The 19,291-nt window shown below is 46.8% G+C and overlaps 1 protein-coding gene across 2 annotated transcripts in view; it reads right to left on the reverse strand.

Annotated features, from left to right (window-relative positions):
- Positions 1-1,557: 1,557 nt before the first annotated feature.
- TRIM66 (tripartite motif containing 66) overlaps positions 1,558-19,291 on the reverse strand; it is a gene marked incomplete at its 5' end in the record, with an annotated part of 43,899 nt that continues 26,165 nt past the window's right edge. For both annotated transcript variants that reach the window (XM_081153621.1, XM_081153622.1), the window contains 11 exons: positions 1,558-4,079; positions 4,829-5,047; positions 5,454-5,606; positions 5,980-6,054; positions 6,384-6,510; positions 6,980-7,260; positions 7,569-7,743; positions 8,185-8,245; positions 8,763-8,955; positions 9,114-9,635; positions 18,813-18,974. In XM_081153621.1, coding sequence (XP_081009747.1) covers positions 4,020-4,079; positions 4,829-5,047; positions 5,454-5,606; positions 5,980-6,054; positions 6,384-6,510; positions 6,980-7,260; positions 7,569-7,743; positions 8,185-8,245; positions 8,763-8,955; positions 9,114-9,635; positions 18,813-18,974 — 2,028 coding nt within the window. In that variant the 3' untranslated portion in view covers positions 1,558-4,019. The remainder of the gene's footprint in view (positions 4,080-4,828; positions 5,048-5,453; positions 5,607-5,979; positions 6,055-6,383; positions 6,511-6,979; positions 7,261-7,568; positions 7,744-8,184; positions 8,246-8,762; positions 8,956-9,113; positions 9,636-18,812; positions 18,975-19,291) is intronic.

A 19,291-nucleotide genomic window follows, 5' to 3' on the forward strand; every position in this document is an offset into this window, starting at 1 on the left:
TCTCACTTATATGTGGAATCTAAAGAACTTAATAAACTGATGAACAGAATAGATTCAATGACATGGAAGCATAGATGAGACTGACGAATGTCAGAGGGATGGAGGAGGGCGGGTGGGTGGAGGGGGAGAGAGTAACCAAAGAATTTATATGCATATATGCACAACCCAAGGACACGGACAATGGTGGGGAGAGGGACTGGGGAGGGGGAGGGGGATGGGACAGGGTGGAATGGGTCATTGGGGAGAAAAAGGGACATCTGTAATATTTTAAACAAAAATAAAATTAAGGTAAAAGCGTAAGGAGCAACAGACTCTAAGAATTTTTTTTTAATCTTGTGGAGGCCCTTTGCTTGTTTGTAGGCTATGTGGAGGTAAACAACGGAGAGGGAGGTTGAAGACGCTGGAAAGTAGGAGCAGTGGGACAAGTGACAGAGCAAAGTCTTGGAGGACATAGAGCAGGATTCAGGAACTAGAGCTCCAAACAGGAGCAAGAGAAGGACAGACACACAGAGAGATGGAGGGGGAGAGAAAAATGTGGGCAAGGAAGTTCTTGCTTTGGAGCCTCTCTTCTGTGAAGTGGGCAGTGAGGTGAGTCATTTGCTGAGAGCAAAGATGAATGGAATGGACTGAAAGCAGAATAATAATAAGTAAAAGACATAAGAATCAATACTGAGAGACCAACTGGGGTTGTCAAGTAAGAATCTGTCATGCTTAGCAGCGCAGGAAGAGGGAGCAAAAAAGGTTGATGCAGAAAATGGAGAATGGTTAATAGTTTCAGCAAAAGTTGGAGGGAATGAGAAACTTCAGGATGCTGAAAAAGACGTCATTGATGGACCACAGGTTCAGGCTGGGGAGAGGAGATGGCTGAAAGGGTGAGAGAATAGCTGGGGCAATGGAAACAGCTAAAGGTGCAGGCAATTTAAATAAATAGCAGTGAGGGGGTGGGAGAAGAGGAAGCACAGCTTTGGTGTGATCCAAAAGGAGCAACGTCTCAGTTCAGGGGTTCATAAAAGAAGACTATAGGTGATACCATGGAATGAGAGAGGAAACAGAGCACAGCCCAGGAACAAACAAGAAGGGGCCTTGGAGCAAGGCAAAGACCTGTTGCCAACAATGGCTACAGGAGGCAGAGTGTGCCGGGGTTCATGGCAGGGCCTGCATACAGCAGAGGCTACAGAGGGTCTGGTGGCTGCCACTCAGGATACCTGCAGAGGGTGTGTAGTTGGCAATTGCTAGAAGTCAGGCAGGACCAACCTGCCCATGTTCTGGAATAGTGCTCCGCAAGCTCACCCTGTACCAATGTTTGCACTGAAATCCCCTTCACATCAACCGAAGCCACTCCACTCTCCTCAGCACACCCAAGAAGCCCAATTTCTTATGGCACTTTGTACCATGAGAATCCAGAACTCACAGTACCTCCATTCCCTGACTTTGTAAAGGGCCAAAGGACTTAACTGACTTTACAATGGGGCCATTATAGAACCAAGTCAAAAGCAGGATCGCTCAAATATTTGCAAAGAGCCACTGAAGTCAGCTAGTAGCTTTTTTTTTTTTTTTCAATTTTCTAAAAAGTCATGATCTGTTTTCTGCATGCAAAAACAAAACAAAACATAACCATGACTCATAACATTGGTGTTGAGCACACAGGAAAAGCCAGAGAGAGGGCAGCGCTTTGAACCCTTGGAGGAAAGGACACCCTACCTCCTGTCCCTCCCAGCTCGGGTGCCTAAAGGGAGCGTCTCAGCATGCAGGATCTCTGTAATCAAAAGGGACTATGTGACTTTCTACTACAGTACTGAGCTCCCCTGGCCCAGCAGGCTGATCCCTGGACCCATCATGCTATACCCCAAGCTGGAAACTTCATTGATAGAAGAAAAGCCAACCATCTAACCAGCCATTTCTGCTTCATATTTGTGGTCTTACTGCTCCTAGGCAAGGATCTTAATCAAGTTTGAGCTGGTCACAGCTTTCACCTGGCTGCCCAAGACAAAGCACCATGAAGCTCTCTCAGGGGAGGTGGGAATGTGGACCACACAGAGGAAAGATTACCAAGAGCAGGAATTAGTGAGGTAATTACAGAGGGAACCTTGCCAAGCCAACCAACCAGAGAAAAAGATCCAAAAATTGGAAGAGAAGTGGCCAGAGCCCAAACCAGAAAGTCATGAGAGTCCCAAGGAGTAGAGGACTAACTCCAAAGACTGACTGGCTACTGGAATATTAAAGACTTAGTTACCCCAGACTAGGAAACAGGATCTGGAAGCCCACCTGCTTCGGAGAGCTTGGCAAGTGCTGGTGAAAGAATGGCTAGTCAATGGGCACGGTTTGCTTTGAAGTGAAAATGATCTTCTGGCCTGGGTAGAGAAGGAAATGAGCAGTACCATCGACTCACGGGGAGAGAAGAAATGTTTTCTCTGTCAAAATGTTCCCGTCAAAGACCCTACAAACAAGAACTTCCTTAAACCACATCTCTTAGCAAAAATAAAACCATGACCTAAGATTCCTCTGAAATTAGCCAAAACACGACAGAACCAGGGAGAGTTGTATCTCCAGGCCACTGAGATACAATTGCCTGGTCCACAGCTCCCCCACATCTGCAATAGGTTCTTTCCTGAGCAAGCCTTTGTTAGCGAGGTGCCCTGACCCCCAGCATCTGCCTGTCTCTTGATCCCAAACACCCCAAATGGACCGTGAAGATCCATCCAAGATGCAGCCTGGAGCTCTGCTCCTGCTCCCATAGCTTCTGGAACACTTCTCTCTGCTTCAAGGAGAAGTAAAGTTTTGAAGTGGCTTCAGGGTAACTGAAGGGCACTGCTTTTTGCCTTTCAGTTTCCCCCTTCCCCATCCTAGACAGAACTTCCCTGTGAATGCTTAGGTGTGGCTCCTGCCAGGCACTCTGGCCTTCTTCAACCTCCAACAACAACAAAAAGAGCTGCCAATAGAGACTTGGCTTTTTCTGGGCCGTGGACAGCCCAAGGGCAGGCAAGTCAGAGGACTCACTTCTGATCTTTGGCTCTGTGAACATGGACATGTTGAGGACTAGGATCTCTAAGCAAGAGGAGAGGCCCAGCAGAGTGAGCTGGTTGTGGGTCACTCTCCTTGCCCAGGAAACTCTGTACCTAAAGCAGCTGCCTCACAGTTTCCCAAGGAGAACTCGAGATCCAAACCTCAAAATGGAGATGAAGGGGTGGCCACCAACAATCAAGTCTAGGAAGGCAGGTTCTGACACCAAAGAAGAGCTATTAGCCCACAGTGAGTGACATAGAGGGCTGGCTCTGAAGTTGACATCTTTAAACTCAGGGAAATCTGAGCCTAAAGATGTAAGTGGTCTCTGCACAGCCAGCCAGACCCATCAAGAATGCCATACCCCCCAGAACAGCAGCCACCTAAGTCAGCATCAGGAAAGGGGGCATGAAAAACAAATACCCTGAAAACCGTTAGAACCCGAATAGGCACCAATTGAGACCTCTGGCCTCTAGAAGCCTCCGTTACCCTGCCCAGGGCTGGTGCCTCTGTCCCGGCAGGCCAAGCAAAGGCAAACAGTGACAGTCTTTGGCTGCGCTGGACCAGGGATCACAGGCCTGCCATATGTCAGAACCTCTCTCCCTTCTCTTAACCTTTTCTGAGCCCAAGAGGAGTTCAGATATATATACTGCTCCTGAGCCCTGCATTCTGAAATGGGAGGAAAGTCTGCTTTCCTCAGCAGGGAGAATTCACCAAGGAAGCTAGGTCCTCCAGAGCCTGACCAGGCTTGGTCTTGTCAAGTTACCCTATACATCTGATTGTTCTGGTAACAGGGAACACCTCCCTCTTTGCAGTTTATTACCGAAATCTTCTCTGTAATGGATGCACTATGGCTCCCAAATAAATGCTGTAAGATGCAAATGGCAAAGAAGGGCACTACACCAGCTTGACAAGACTTGTCTCACATCCACAATCTGAAGAGAATGAGCTGAAAGGTGGAGAGGAGTGGTCAATAGGATACGGCACCATCTGCCAGAGTGCTCAGTCTCCTTCCAGATCTACACCTGGGAGATGCTGTTGGCCAGGCGGAAAGACATTCTTTTTGCTTTTTCATTCTCCTGAAAGAAAAAAACATATTTGGAATTAGAATGGCCAGATGTAGGATTTATTAATGTGAAAAGGCTTTAAGTGTCCAGATTGGGGTTTGTCAGAGTCAAAGTGTTTTTTCCTACCCTCGGAATGCAACAGTAAAATTCACTGAAGCCATTGTGTGTGAAGTATCGTAAACAACTGTGGAGTGCTGGTTAGACCCTGACACACAGTAGGCAGGCAATGCACTTTGGTGGAATTAAAGAGTTGTGAATTGATATTTCAGGTCTGCACAGATGGGACCAACCAAAAGGTCAGAGGAGCTCTCTTTACTACAAGCAATACCTCTCCTTCCTTTTCCACACCAAGGGTCTGAAAAGATTCCTTCCTTTCTCCCAAACCGAAGTTGAGATCAGGCTCTGAGACCAAGCACTTCTCTTCTTATGGGCACCACAGTTTAGAGTAACCAGCAATGAGCTGGGAGTCAGCAGGCCTCATTTCTCACCCTGGTTCTGCTGTTAATTTACTGAATAACCTTGAGGAAGTACATCCACCTCTCTGAATTTTGAACCTCAGGAGTAATTGGAGTTGATGAGCCCTGCACTGCCCTGCCTTCCTCTTAGGCTAAAGGATTGGAAATGAGGGTTCCTTGTCACCACTCTCTTGTGCTACCTGAGCAGCTTCACTCTAGGTTGCTCTTGTACATGTTGCTCAGGTGCCCCCTGCCAGCCCAATCACCCACCCACACACCTGCCTGCCAGCTGGCAGCAACTCTTACCATGTGTCGCCGCCGCCTCTTGGGTTGGATGCCCTCCTGCATGTAGTGGGGCCATGGGAAGCCCTGGGGAGTGGAATACCCACTCTCGCTAGACACCTCCTCAGAATCTGAGTCCTCCTGCCTCGGCTGGGCGAACCGTTTCCCTGGGTAGATCTCCTTCAACCAGCCCTCAAAGAATACTTCCAGGCAGCGGCCAGCCTCTGCGACCTCAGAATCAGGCTGAGAGGGAGGAGAGAGGTGATGGTCTGGCCTCTTTGCACCAGCCCATCTCTTCCAGGCCTCTCAAGAGCTATACCAAGACCACAAAGCCTAGCTGGCTTTCCTGGATGTCTGCAAATTTATGTTTTTCTCCTCAGGAATCAGAATAACCAGTTTGGTATCAGTTCTTCAAACAGAAATGACCCTGACAGTTACCAACAGATGGCCAGTCACTAACACACACACACACCCCTTATCCCCCTTGAGTCCATGCTGAGTCTCAAGTGTGGAAGAGAGCCTCTCAACAATCACTAGTATAGCAGCCAAGTCCTCCTAGCAGCCCAGGACCAAACCTGATACCCCATCCAGCCATAACAATCTTGGGGCCCCTGGGAAGTAGGGAAGAGGTCAAATGGGCAAGACATACGTAATTGAACTTAGCACAGTTCCAGAACATGAGGCGCACATCTGACACCACCTCCTCCGGGGTGGTGTAGTGAGCTGGATCCTTCTTCTGCAGTTTCCTCCGGATGATTGACAGGTCCATGGGCCTCTTGATAATCTGATAGTAATGCCGGGCCTGGGGGAGAAGGAGGCAAAGCAGGAAGGGAGAAGTGAAGATAAAAAAGAAGGGATGGAGAATTAGTTGGAATAGAAGTGAAAGAACGTAAGAAAGAGAAAGAAAGCAAGAAGAAAAGTGTGGAGAAAGAAGACAAAGAGAAAGGGGAAGGGAAGAATGTTCTACTTGTCAAGTCAGGTCCGCGACAGCAGCAGCTGGGGTGGGGGGGCTGTGGTGACCATGGCCCCCTGCTCTCCTGGACCATCCACAAATTAATATACTTGCAGTGGCTGTGCTCTGAGCCCACCTGGGTACCACCGCGATCTGCCCGCAGGCCTAGGGCCCTCTAAGCAGAAAGCACAGCAGCAGGCAGAAAGAGCGAGGCCTTCCTTACCAGCGGGCTGACAGGTTCGTGGAAAGGCAGGCTGAGGCTATTGCAGCACAAGGACAGTACGAGCTTCTCACACTTCTGCAGAAATCAGAATTGGCAACAGTGTTACTTTGTTCTGGCCCCACCTCAAAAAGAACTAAAGACGGTGATCCTGATAACTCTAAAGGGGTTGGTTCTGTTCACACGGTATGAGCCATCACACTAAGGCACAGTTCAGCCCCCAGGCAGAGGAAAAGAGCGGACAGAAGGAAAATCATAGCAAACTCCCAATGGGTCAAACAGTCAGGCATAGCCCCAAAGACAGGCGCCCAGAGAAGCCTCTCATCCCCACAGAAAGGCCTCAGCCCCAGTTGACACAGGGAGGCTGCCACGGGCATGGAACCTTGTTCCCAGAGACCACGCCCTACCTTCTGGTCAGATATGCTCAGGCCAGGAGAGGACCGTGCTCCAGGCTGGTTATAGCGGGCATTCTCGCAATCGTACTCCATCTCCGGCTGGGTCAGGCTGCGGCACAAGGTACACACCCAATCTCCCCTGCAAAGGTGGGTGAGGACAAGTTAGACCTCAGCACATTGCCCAGAGCTCCCTCCCCTGTCCCTGTGCCCCAAGACAGGCGGGTGATGGGGGGGGCAAGGAAAACTGAGTCCCTACCCCTGCACTGTAGTGAATGGCTTCCAAGCCACAAGCTTGAGAGAAATTCAGTAATTCAGGATTTAGTGAATGCAGGAAAAGAGAAGTTATAAAGGGGCTGAGACAGGAGTATAGGGACAATCTGTGTGCGGGAGGAAGCTGGGAACAGAGAAGGAAAGGAAGCCACTGAATTTCAAACATCTACCTTTCTGTGTGCAGCTACAGGACCACTAACTCATTCATGCAGGCCCAGGGAGGAGAGGAAGCCCTTGACAGGGAGCTCTGAGGGCCTGGCCTGAAATAATCGTCCTTGGAAGATCCCTCCACGCCCCCTTCACTAGCCAGGTGATGGCCCTGGGTTGACATGACTCACCCTGGGAAGCTGAGCAAGGCTGGCAAGTGGCAGGAAAGGTGGTACACTTTGGGGCAGCGGTCACAACACAGCAACTCTCCCCCATTGAGACACACAGCACAGAAGTCCTCATTCTCTATTGGTGCTGGGGGCCCCTTCTTGGCTCCAGGAGCTCGAGGAAAGAGTCTGTGTCCTTCGGGAGATTCCCCCTCCACCTCTGGTGACTGCTGCCCAGCCAGAGATGTAACAGTGACCTTTCTTCCTCCCAGACTTGGGGCATCAGGCAGGGTGTTCTGACTGACCTTGGAGAAACAGCGAGTCTGAGCAGTCAGAATACAGTACCAGTAGGTTGTTGAGGGAGAGAAGGAGGGGAGGGATTGACAAGCCCTCAACACCTACTTATTCCAGGACAACATGCCAGCCAAACTCCATGATTACTGGCAGCTCACCTCTAATGTGCATCTCACATGCCCACTACAGCAGGGAACAGTCTGCCCAAGCTGCAGCCCCGCTCAGAGACTCAGGATAGTGCCAGAGCCAGAGCCAGAGTTCTGGCAGTAGCAAAGAGAAAAGAGAGACTCCAAGGTTCAAGGCCAAAGCAAAGTGGTACCTTAATGGACATGCTGGAGGACTCAGTGCCACACTCAATGATCAAGAGGAAGCTCCCGTCCTGATCATTCTTTTGTGGCTTCAGCTTGAACACAGGCATCTCTCCTGAGGAGGTAGCGCAGATCTTGAGTCGCTCCAGTCGCACATAGGGAATCTTGGGTTCACTATTGTAGGGTCTATAGCAAGAGAGATACCCCTGGGTCTCAGTGGGAACCTCCTCTGGCCCCAACCTCTAAATAGGGCTCATCCAGGATCCCACAACTAAATTGCTGCTCAAGATCGCCTCAGTCCAACCCTCAACTGGCCCATATTCTGGCCTCCCGCCCAGCTCTGCCTGGCCAGGCCCTGTCAGCCTCTGGGAAGCCCTTTGGTCAAAGAAAGGGATCCTTGAAGAGGGAGCACTGCACACAGAGAGCAGGAGCCACAGCATCCTCCCACAACCGTCCCAGACACCCGCCCACACAGACCCCACTTGAGGGTCTAGAGGTTGAAGAAAACAGTTGCAGGCAAACTTCTGCTTCTAATGAAGTCATCAAGGATGCTTACTTCCTGTGCCAACCTCCCAGGACATGAACTTGAGGGGGTGGGAGAAAAAGGTTGGGCCAGGAATCTGATACCTGATGCTCTGGTCCTCTTTTGTATCCAGCTCTGGGGCTCCTTGTTCAAAATTCTCACACTCTAAGGCAAAAGACAAGTACCTGTGACATATTTATGACAGCATACCCTGTCACCCACACTCACATCTGCTATTCATACCTTTGGCCACACACTTATTACACAAACATTATATACACTGTAATCATTCATAGTGGTGAAAATCCTTCCATAGCTGGTTTTCTAACTTAGATGTATCTGACTCTAAAAGTCAGACATGCTCTTTTCCCTAAAATAGTCTGCCAAGGCTAGCCCTTCTGGGGCGAGTTCTTCCTGTTACCCCCTACCTATAACCCAGACCTCCCAGAACGTTTTTCATGGGGAATGTTACATGGCCTGGATCAGCCATGGCCACGGTGAGGGAAACAGAACAGGAATCAGTAAGTCAGTTCTCAAGAGAGAAGTGAAGTTAGCCTGAGAGAGAAATGCCGCTCCCTCAGGGCCAGAGCCTGGCTGCTACCTCTACCTCCCCTGGAAATGCTGAGCCCATCAGCTCCAGTCTATGGCCAGCACGGGAGCAGGCTGTTCACTTCAGTCTCACCTTTTGGGTTCTGGTACTGCTGCAGAGCCACGGATGTGTTGACCACTGAGACCACAGGCGGTTTTTTCACAGAGAGGTTAATTGGTTCCTCCAGTTCTGAGGGTATAGCCAAGTCCTTGGAAACATCTAGACTAGAGGCTGTGGGGCCTTGTCCCAAAGAGTCATTGAAATGGGTGGAATCTTCACTTTCCATCTTTCAAAAGTAAAAGGCCAAGAAACATCAAATAAATCAGACATTTTGCCATTAGTGGTCACAGAGCTATTAAGCAAAAGCCAAGATAAGGCCTTCAGGGTCCACAGTTTTGCCCAGTGATGAGCAGGGAAGGTTAAATGGCATTCCCCAGGACTTACCTTACAAAGGGTGTTCCCCATGGAGGGGTCAGCCCCATCACCAGGGCACAGGCTCCCTGCAGCTCGGCCATGGCCAGGACTTCCGCTAGCTCTGGTATCCAGCTGCGTGTCAGAAGCTGGAGGCCTGCTCTGCAGAGAACAAGCTGCCAGGCTTGGCACAGCCTGGCTGGGAGCAGACATCAGGTTGGGCCCAGGCTGAGAGTAATCACTTGCCAGGCTTGTGATGGCCTGGGAAGAATCACACATCAGGTTGGGCATGGACTGGGCTGTGCCACGCATGAGGCTGGGCACTGTCTGCAGGTGACTGGCTGTCAGGCTGGACAGAGCCTGGTTTTGACTGCTAGTCAGGCTGGACAGCATCGGTGGGGGGCCACTCAGCAGGCTTGGTACCGCCTGGGGGTGGCCAGCAGTCAGGCTGCTCACACTCTGGATCTGTGGCTCTAGGGCCCTCGCCAGCCTCGTAGATGACAGCTCCATCTCCACAGTGTTGGAAAAGCCCATAATGCTCACAGAGGTGGAGTGCTGCAGGTGCAACGACAGGGCAGAGTCAGGCTGTTAGCTGGGGGTGGCAGAGGGAAAGGGGAGATGCAGCCCATAAGAGATCCCCCTTTTATGCTCTCATAAATGCTTGTACTTTATTCTCATAGCACAATCTGTGATACCATTTGATTAATGTCTGCTTCCCCTGCAAACTATAAACTCCATTAGGGCATGGATTTTGTCTGTTTTGCTTACCCTCTGTATTCCTAGACCCACAAGCAGTGCCTGGCTGAATAAATGAATTAATGAGCTATTTAAATTTTTGTTAAAACAACAATAACGCATGACTGTTTATTCTCCAAATCATAAGCCAAATGAATAGCAGCTTAGTTCTACTAACAACTGAGTCTATACGCCTCTCTAAAATAATGATTGCTTTAATATTGCTAAAATGTATTAAGAATTTATTATATGCAAAGCAATTTGCTGAGTGTTTTACATACATTTCATCATTTAATCTTCACAGCAAACATTAAAGGGTTGTTGTGAAGGCCAAAAGGAAAAAAATCAATGTAAACATTTAGAACAATGTCTGGCATAGTGTAGGCACTCAGTAAATCCCCTACTATTATTGTTGTTGTTGTTTTGACCCTAATTTTACACTGGAGTGAAAAGCTGCAGAATATTAAGGTAAGAGTTACTCATTTCATGTACAGGAAGAAAGGGGGGAGTTGAGAACCTCCATCCAGAAAGGCATCTGAAGGGGTTTTTTTTGTGTGTTTTTTAATGTTATTAGAAACCCAATTTTGTAAATTTTCATTTCTTTTTATTTGTGCTCACATATAGAAATACAACTGATTTTTATATATTGACCTTCTACCAAGAGACCTTGTTAAAGCCACTTCGGGATTTTTCTGGGCACACAAATCATGTCATCTGTGAATATTAAGTTTATTTCTTCCTTTTCTTTATATTTGTTTTTCTTGCCTTACTCCACTAACTCAGACCTCCAGTAACAGGTTAAATAGAAGTAGTTATAGTAGCCATCCCAGTGTCATTCCTGATCTCAGGGGGAGTCCTTTCAATATTTCACCACTAAGTAGGATTTCTGTAGATTTAGAATCCAGATCTCTGGCACTGGAGCCACACTCTTAATCCTGGCCTGCCTGCTGCTACCCTTTTCTGTGCTTACTCCCTTCCCCTACCTCTACCATACTCTGTTCCTCCCTCTTTGTCCTTTCCTCACCTGCTTTCTCTCTCCTGACCTCCTTCTCTCTCTCTGCCTCTCTCCTCTATGTTTTTCTCATTGTATTTTTCTCTTCTCTCCTAACCCTTTTCCCTTATTATGCTTTAGCAGAGCTTACATTCTCTGTTCTTAATTCTCAATTTTAAAGGCAGATGAGCTAAATACCCTTTATCTCTCCAAAGAAAAGTTTGTTTTTTATATGTTCCTTGATAGTTCAATAGTCTTCAATAAAGGGTTCAATTTGCTCTATAACCTACATCCCAAGATAAGAAAGGTTGAGAAAAAAGGATGGGGGTGGGGTGAGGATGCTAAAATCAAGTTGGACAGACTAGGCATGGAGCCCAGCTTAAGGGAATGTGGTCAGAAACTCAGGGCTATCTCAATCATCCCCTTGTGGTCCTGCCATAGCTTCCTAATATTCCATATTTCCTCACCTATAGACAAGAATACCCAATGCTTGCATTCCTTTTAGTTACAGAGGACAATCTAATCCTTTGAGCTGGATTCTTTCACCTTTTCCCTATTTGACATGTATATTTAATGCAGTTCTAGTGTTCACTTCACCTACCAATGACACAGATGGCTCGCAATCTCTCAGTGAGATCCTGAGTGCCAAGCATTAAGAACACCAAAATCCACCTGGGCCCATTCCAAGTAATAATGGTCAGGTGCTATGTCACAAGACATGCACAAAATTAAATTCCCAGAGATAAAACTTTCCAGATTAGGGGTAGAGATCACATTTGTAGGATATCAACTCCACTATCCTGATTACTTATTGCATATCACGAAATGTGAGTTTATATAATAATAAAGGAGAGGACTGTTGAGGTCGAATGAGAAAGGTGAAAGTCTATGGCCCACTGTAAAGTCTGTATAGGACAATCACTGACACTTTCAAACTTCCAGGTACATAACTGATATCTTGATCTTCAGATTTCACTCGGGAAAATGTGTATCTGAGGTTTTCAAGTGAAAATAACCATTTTCTAGTTCAGGGAGGAAAGAAGTCAAAATGCCAAAAACATTCACTCTGATAATCCATGCAGGTATTACCTTTGGAGTAAGGGGGGAGACTTCCCTGAGCCTAAAGAGCCCCTCTTACCTCTCTGACCCAGTATATCCTCACTTGCCCCTAATTTTCTCTCCTTCCAAATTGTATGTTCCTGTCCCTGTCCCTTTCCTCTTCTTGTCTGTCTCTTTATCTCTGTCTCATCTCAGTTTGCACCTGCCTGACCTGTGACTCATCTGAATCACCTCATCTAGAATGTATATAATCTACCTGTCTGAACCACCTGCCTCCACAACCTGCCTGGCCTGCTACTTCCCTGAACTGTCTGTCTTTCACCCTCTTCTACTGGTCACCTATGCAACCCTTCACCCATCTAACCTGTCTCCTGCTTGACCTGCATCTCTTACCTGCTGCCCTCACTCCCTCTCCCCATCCTCACCACCAAGATCTTTTTCTGGAGTTTGATGTGTTAACATTATTATTCTAATTATCACCACATGGTAATATCAAATATCAGAGAAAACACTGTTCTTTCATTTTAACAGGAAGGGAAATTGAGACACAGAGTGATTACCCAGATTTCTCAAGCCCCTATAGGCCCAAGACTAGGAATCAGCACCCCGCCTTAAAAACCTGCTGGCTGGTCTTGATTTTGTGCCATTAGCTAGAAATCTAGTGCCCTCATAAGACGGAATTGAGAAGTCAGTAAACAGACACTTAGTGCACATGCCCTGAGTTTAATGTCAATTTCAGGTTCTTACAGTAAGATAAAGTGCTGGGGATAAAGTAGCACAGAGAGGGTGGTTCTCCACAGAAATCCATTTTCCAGATATCTGAAACATACCTTAAAATATTATTTTGAATGGGAGCACTTGTGAAACACTTTACACACTAGCCTGTCTTATTAAACAGAGTACATGGAGCCTAAGGAGGCCATTTCTGTAGTGACACAAAGGAACTCTGATGAACTTCTATTACTGGGGCAGGCAGCAGTTCACTGGCGCTTTGGGGAACTTCTGAGAATGCAGGGCTTCGCTTGTCCTTTCGGTCCTCACACCATGCCATTTTTCCAGGTGAAGCTTCTTGCCTTCCCCCTTGGTGTTAGTTGCCATTATTGAAGTCCCGACTCCCTGCTTCTGATGTGTGTACTGCTGCAATGTAGGAAAACTAAAAATTTCCAAAGAAAACCATACAGCTAAGCTTTCTAGATCAAGACTGCTGACTAGCCTGGCTGCTGTGGCTCAATGGTTGAGTGTTGACCCATGAAATAGGAGGTTGCAGTCCGATTTCTGGTCAGGGTACATGCCCGGGTTGTGGGCCCGATCTTTGACATGCAAGAAGCAGTCAATAGATGTTTCTATCTCTCACCCTCTCCCTTCCTCTCTCTGAAGTCAATAAAAACATATTTTTAAACAAATTTTTTTAAAAGACTGCTGTCTAGACACCTGAATGTGGGCTTATGATCTCATACAGAATATAATGCATGGAGTTCGTGACATCTGTTTTTGCTGCTGCTTCAAAGCTCTGACTAATCACTTCTGGTTTCAGGGTTTTGTTCCAGTAGTTAAATTGTCCAAGACTAACCACACCATGTAAATGTGGGGTACGAGAAGGGACCAGTGACTTGGCAGTTGTGTCTTGGAAACACATTGAAGGCCTTCACTCTGGCTGAAGGAAACAGATAAGGAGACAAGGATAGCGGTAAATAGATTTGTGAATTAAATCCTTGGAATGTCTGAGTGTGTCAACAGCTTCAGAGGAGGTAGACTGGTTTAATATAGTATAGTAGATCTTGAAGCAGTTGAATCAGATAGCTGAGAAAGGAACTAACCTTCCAGCAATGCTTTTTTGTTGTTGTTAATCTTCACCTAAGGATATTTTTCCCTTTTTTTTTTTTTTTTTTTGGTGTTTGTGAGTGTTTTTAACTTATCTTTATTGTTGAAAATACTACAGATGTCCCCCTTTTTTCCACTGATTTTTAGAGAGAGGAAGGAAGGAAGGAAGGAAGGAAGGAAGGAAGGAAGGAAGGAAGGAAGGGAGGGAGGGAGGGAGGGAGGGAGGGAGGGAGGGAGGGAGGGAGGGAGGGAGGGAGGGAGGGAAAAAACACTGATATGAGAGAGACACATTGATTGGTTGCCTCCCACACGCACCCAAACCAGTGCAGGGGATCAAACCTGCAACCCTTCAGTGCATGGGCTGACACTCTAACCACTGAGCACCACCAGCCAGGGCCACAGCTGAGTTTTACAATGAAGTCATTGCTCTTGTTGACAGTGAGTGCTCTGTATGATTTAGGGCTACTACTGTGGCTATAACTATGCCGGTTTATGCTAACTGACCAAAGTCAAAGGAGAAAACTTCATGGGTGGTGAAGAGAGAACTAGAATGCCCAGTACCCGATGGTCACAAAAGATGGAAAAAGCAAAGGAGATCCCAGAGTCTGAGGTAGAAGGAAGAGGAAAGGAATCAATGGATTCCAGTAAATCTGAAGTGAAAGCCAGAATAAGTGGAACCCTCAAAACACTTGGAGGGACTCAAGGAGAAATAGGCCAGAGGTACTTTGGCCAGGCCAGGGTAAGGAAATTTAAGACCTACAGGCTAGAACCTGTTTTCTCATGGACCAGGAGACCTAAACAAAGAGCTTGAGTCTGGTCTGTGAATTAAACCAGGCTAGAGCTAAAGAGACAAACTTCCTAGAGGGAGCTAAATTCAGGGACCCAGGCGTGGGGAGTGTTTGACTTGATTCCTGAGTAGGACAGAATGGATCTCTGTATAGTTCTACACATGCTAACACAGGGTGCGCCCTAACAAAGCCTCACCAGGCACTTTGTTCAGGAACATTCTGAGCAACAGCTGCTCTCAGGGCTTGGCACTGAGGAAAGGGTAGTTGCTGAGGTTGAGAACCCATGATCTGACCTGTAGCAGTGGATTTGGAGACTGTGAAGACAGGATGCCTAGTCTTTCCTCACTTATGCCAAGGTTTAGAGTATGAGTTTGAGCATGTCATTTCCCATCTCTGGGCTTTAATTTCTTCCTCCACAGGTTAATGTGAATCTCACCGAGTTGTCAGAATCAAATATAGAGTTTAAGCATCAAAGTGCTTTAATAATGGTAAGAAATGCTATTTGTATGAGTCATACACCTTTCCACAGGAATGCCTACTGCTTCAGTAACATTTACTGAAAATATATCTCAGACTCCTCAGGCCATGAACAACATCCTAGTGACTCAAAGTCCTGTTAAAGATCTGGGATGAGCAGGAGAGAGATCCCTCTTGCAGGTGAAGTGGGGCTCAGACACGGCTCCCTGTGTTGCCTCCAGCCTTGACTCCATGAGAGCTTTGTGTAAAGGAAGGGGTGTATTTTTCAGCAGTCGACTAGTTCAGAAGTATGAAATGGAGCCACCAAAATGTCTTCCTGTTTCACTTGGAAGGTAAGAGGGCTCTGTTGCAGAGCTGTAACACCATGGTTTTTCTTCAGAGTGGCTAAACCAAGACGAGGAAGCACAGGCAACAGCTAGTGTCAGGCAAATGTCAAACTTCATTCAAAAACATCCTAGTGGATTCAGGGAAAGCAGTAGGATAAAATGATCCTGAGATTGCAGAGCTTAAGCCACTGGGAAATTCATTCTAGAACTTTCACATCTGCTTTCAGCATCAGTTCATTTAGTAGCAAGTCCTAGGTACTTGTGCACAGCTGCTCTGCTGTAACAACAATCTTCCTTGCACTGATATAAAGTCGGTAAACAGCTCAGAGCATGAAAGAGTCCCTGGGCAACACGCAGAGAGGTGGCCAGTGCCATAGGTTCCTTTGGTCTGTGACCTTCAGATAGACTTCTGACTTCCCAGGCACTCAGGTCACTACAGACTGAGGAGTGGGCTGGAGGCTAAACAACCTTTACCAGAAAAAGAAAACCAAGACAGAACTAGGATGGCTCCTAAGAACTCTCCCCAGCAAGGCCTCAGGCTACTTCAAAGATTGTAAGGACAGGAAAATCCAGTATATGAGAGGCTGAATGGAGTCCTACCTCTCCCACTGCAGTGCACAGAAAGAGGTAATTTAACCTAGTCATTGAACACAGGGTTGAGTCAGGAACCTTTGCACTGGTCCTAACACTGCCAATAATCAAGTTTATAACTCCTAGATGGGCCACTTAACTTCTCTGTGTCTCAGTTTCCACATCTTTCAAAGGGGAGCAAGAAAGTGGCTTCCTCATAGTATGTCTAGGATAAACAGAGATAAAATAGAATAATTCATGTAAAAAAAATCTATGAAAAAGTACAAAATGCTATACAAAGTATTGTCATTTAATGATAAGATGCTCAAAATGTTATTAGGTATCCTCAAGCTTCATACCCTCCACCCTGCCCAATTCCAGGCTCAAGGCAATGAACTTCCTCAAAAAGAAAGCCCTTTTTCTTATTTAAGTAGCTTTGTGTATAATTATTACTCTCTCAGTCAAGTAGACCCAAAGGATCCTCTGGACCAGGATAGCAACCCTGAGGTTCCTTTTTCTGGGAGTCCTATCCATAAAGAAGCCTATAAAACATCTGAAAAATTCCAGGCCCCTGTCCTCTCAACCTCTGCATGAGCCCAGGTTAATAAGGGCCATGGCAGCCCAAAATGAAAAGTTAGAGTTCCTAGGACCTTCACTAACCCCACTACCAACCTGAAGCCACCCAGAAGGGCAGCATCTCCTTGCTGCTCAGGCAGCCCCTGCAGGCCACCCACCACTCAGATAGCACAGACTCCATGCTCGCACCTGGCTCACCTCCTTTCCTTCCTCTGTCCTGCATCTAAGAACAGAACTGAGACTTGTTAAACAAGCAGTGACATGTTCTGCATGGCTTCCACTACCACTTGAACATTGGCAATTCCTGTGCTTCCTTCTGAGCTCCTGGCATCTACAGCTAGCTGCCTCTGGTCATCTTCTAATGTAGCTTCCACAGAAGAACATCAACAATTCAAAAACTTAACTTTTTTCTCCCCCAGAATATGCCTTCATCTCATGCCCCCATCTCACTGAATGGCAAACCAGAGGCCAAAACAGACCTAGGTGTTAAGCTAAAAGACTTTCTTTCCCTCACTTCCCATCACTGATCAGACTCTGAGTCCAAAAGCTCCTGTAATCTGATCTCTTGAAGTCCTTGCTTCCTCTTTAGTCCCATCATTACTGATTTCATTCAACCTCTCCTATTTCTCCTCTGTACTATTCTGGTCTCCCTTACTGCAGCTAAAGTGAGTTTCCTAAAATGTAATTCAAACCAGGTCCCTCCTTGCTAGAAATTCTTTCACTCCTCACAACCCACAGGACTGGATACCAACTCCAGAACTTAATTTCCAACCTCTCTGGTTTCACTCCCATTTCCCAGTACATCTCATGTTCCTACTAATCCAAATTATCTGACACTCCTAAGTGCCCAAGGCTGTCTCTCACTTCTGGAGCTTCATACTTGTCATTCCCTTTGACTACTTATTCTAGCACCCCCTCCCACTCCCACCCTTCCACTAGCCTAACTCCTTCAAATCTCAGCTCAAAATCAAAATTGTCCTCTGGGAATCTTCTCTGAACAGTCCCTTCTCCAAGGGTTAGGTGTTCCTTCTATATGCCACAATGACTATCACTGCACTTTATCATACTTGATTGTTGTTGCTTAATATCACTTCCTCTAGACTGTAAGCTCCAGCATGAAACTATTCACCAATGTGTGCCTCACACCTAGCAAAAATATTTAACACATACTAGGAGATTCATATATCTTTTTGAATATTGACTGAATAAATGTTTGGATGAGTAGGCAGTTGGCCAAAGTATAAGAATTTAAGGACCCAAGTATTAAATCCCTAAGAGCCTCAAAGGGTCTTATTTACAGCATTTCTATGGCCTCTAGGGCAAAGCATTTTGACAGGTAGGACAGGACAGGCATAAACCAAAAGCCACTAATACCAGAGACCTACCCAGACTTCAAGAGTCACCAGGGATTTCCAAGTTAACATTTCATTCTGGCCACCCCTTACTTTTCTAAACTCTCTTCTCAAGTATCACTGAGATAGACTGACCTAAGCATATATGGCACTGGAGCTGCTAGAGAAACATGGTGAGGGGTGGGTACACAGAACAACTTGTGAACTGGGGCTGAGGGTGCAGGCTGGAAGGGTACAGAATAGCTAGCTGACAGAGCTTCAGGTATGGGGCTAAGTGGAGGCACAGGAGGGCTGAGGGCACCAGACCAGAGAAGACAATAGGATAATAAGAACAGGGCTAAGGTATACAGGGAGGGTTGAGTGGAGGGCATGACACAGTACTGAGGTTCCAGCAAGGAGGATGACAGGGATGGGGGTAAAGGGTAGGGGTAAGGGCTCCAGCAACTGATCTTCAAGAGATCTCAGTGCCCCTAGATGCTCAGGACATACTGCAGTCTACTACCCAACAAATTCCATTTATTCTAATTCTAAAGCCAACCAATGTTGGGTGGAGGAGTCACATAAAATATTTTCCTTATTTTCAGTGCAGAGAGGAGAGTTCAGGCTTTGGATTCTGACAGACTTCATTTAAAATAAACTTCAGCCCATTCATCTACTAGCTATAGAGCCCTGGAACTCAGTTTCCATAGCTATAAAATGGGGATGCCTACCTCACAGGACTGCTGGGAGGGCTGAGATGCTTATGAAGCACATACACAGTTCTAGGCACAGAGTAAATGTTCGATAAATTGGCTCTTCCCCTTTCTAAATGAAGCTTGGCTGGTTCCATTTTAACTATATATGTGGGGGTGGAAATGGGGGTGAGGAGGACTTACGTTGCTGACTCATTAGGACAGAAGGCATGAGTCAGGGCTGTGTAACATCCAGGGATGGAACAGGGACACCCCTACCCCCGCCCAGTCCTCCTCATCCAGCTCCCGGGGATCTTGGCTGTCAGTGGGTCCCACGTGGTTAGGAAAAGCAGGCTCCATTAGTACCTTTCTCACCACATTTGGAGAGGAGTGCTGGGTGGTGCTGTTGAGTGCTGGGACACTGTGAGGGGTTTCTTCCCCAGATGACTGGGGCAAGTTAGCAGCAGTATTCTTGTCAAGAGAGAGAGCTGGCTTTGGGCCTTCAGATGCTGGGGGCTCATCTGTAGCCTGGAGAAGAAAATAAAAACTTGGGTGGGTTTCACTGAAGAGAATAGCAGCAGCAGTAGCAGCAGCTGCAGAAACATTAGTGCCCACCCTGCACATCCCATTATCACCACTGTGAACTGCTTAAAAATGTTTCAGAAAGAGAGATAAATATTATCTCAACTCTTCCTAAGACTACATCCTAATAAAAGTCTTAGGATAAAACCACAACAGAGAATTCTGAACTAACTGTCATATTTGCCTTAGCAGTATAACAATTATGACTTATATTTAGCTTGTGGTCCTCTATGAACCCTAGACCCTTTACTGCCATCATGAGG

Source organism: Miniopterus schreibersii, assembly GCF_964146895.1.
Source record: "Miniopterus schreibersii genome assembly, chromosome: 12".
Lineage (NCBI taxonomy): Eukaryota > Metazoa > Chordata > Mammalia > Chiroptera > Miniopteridae > Miniopterus > Miniopterus schreibersii.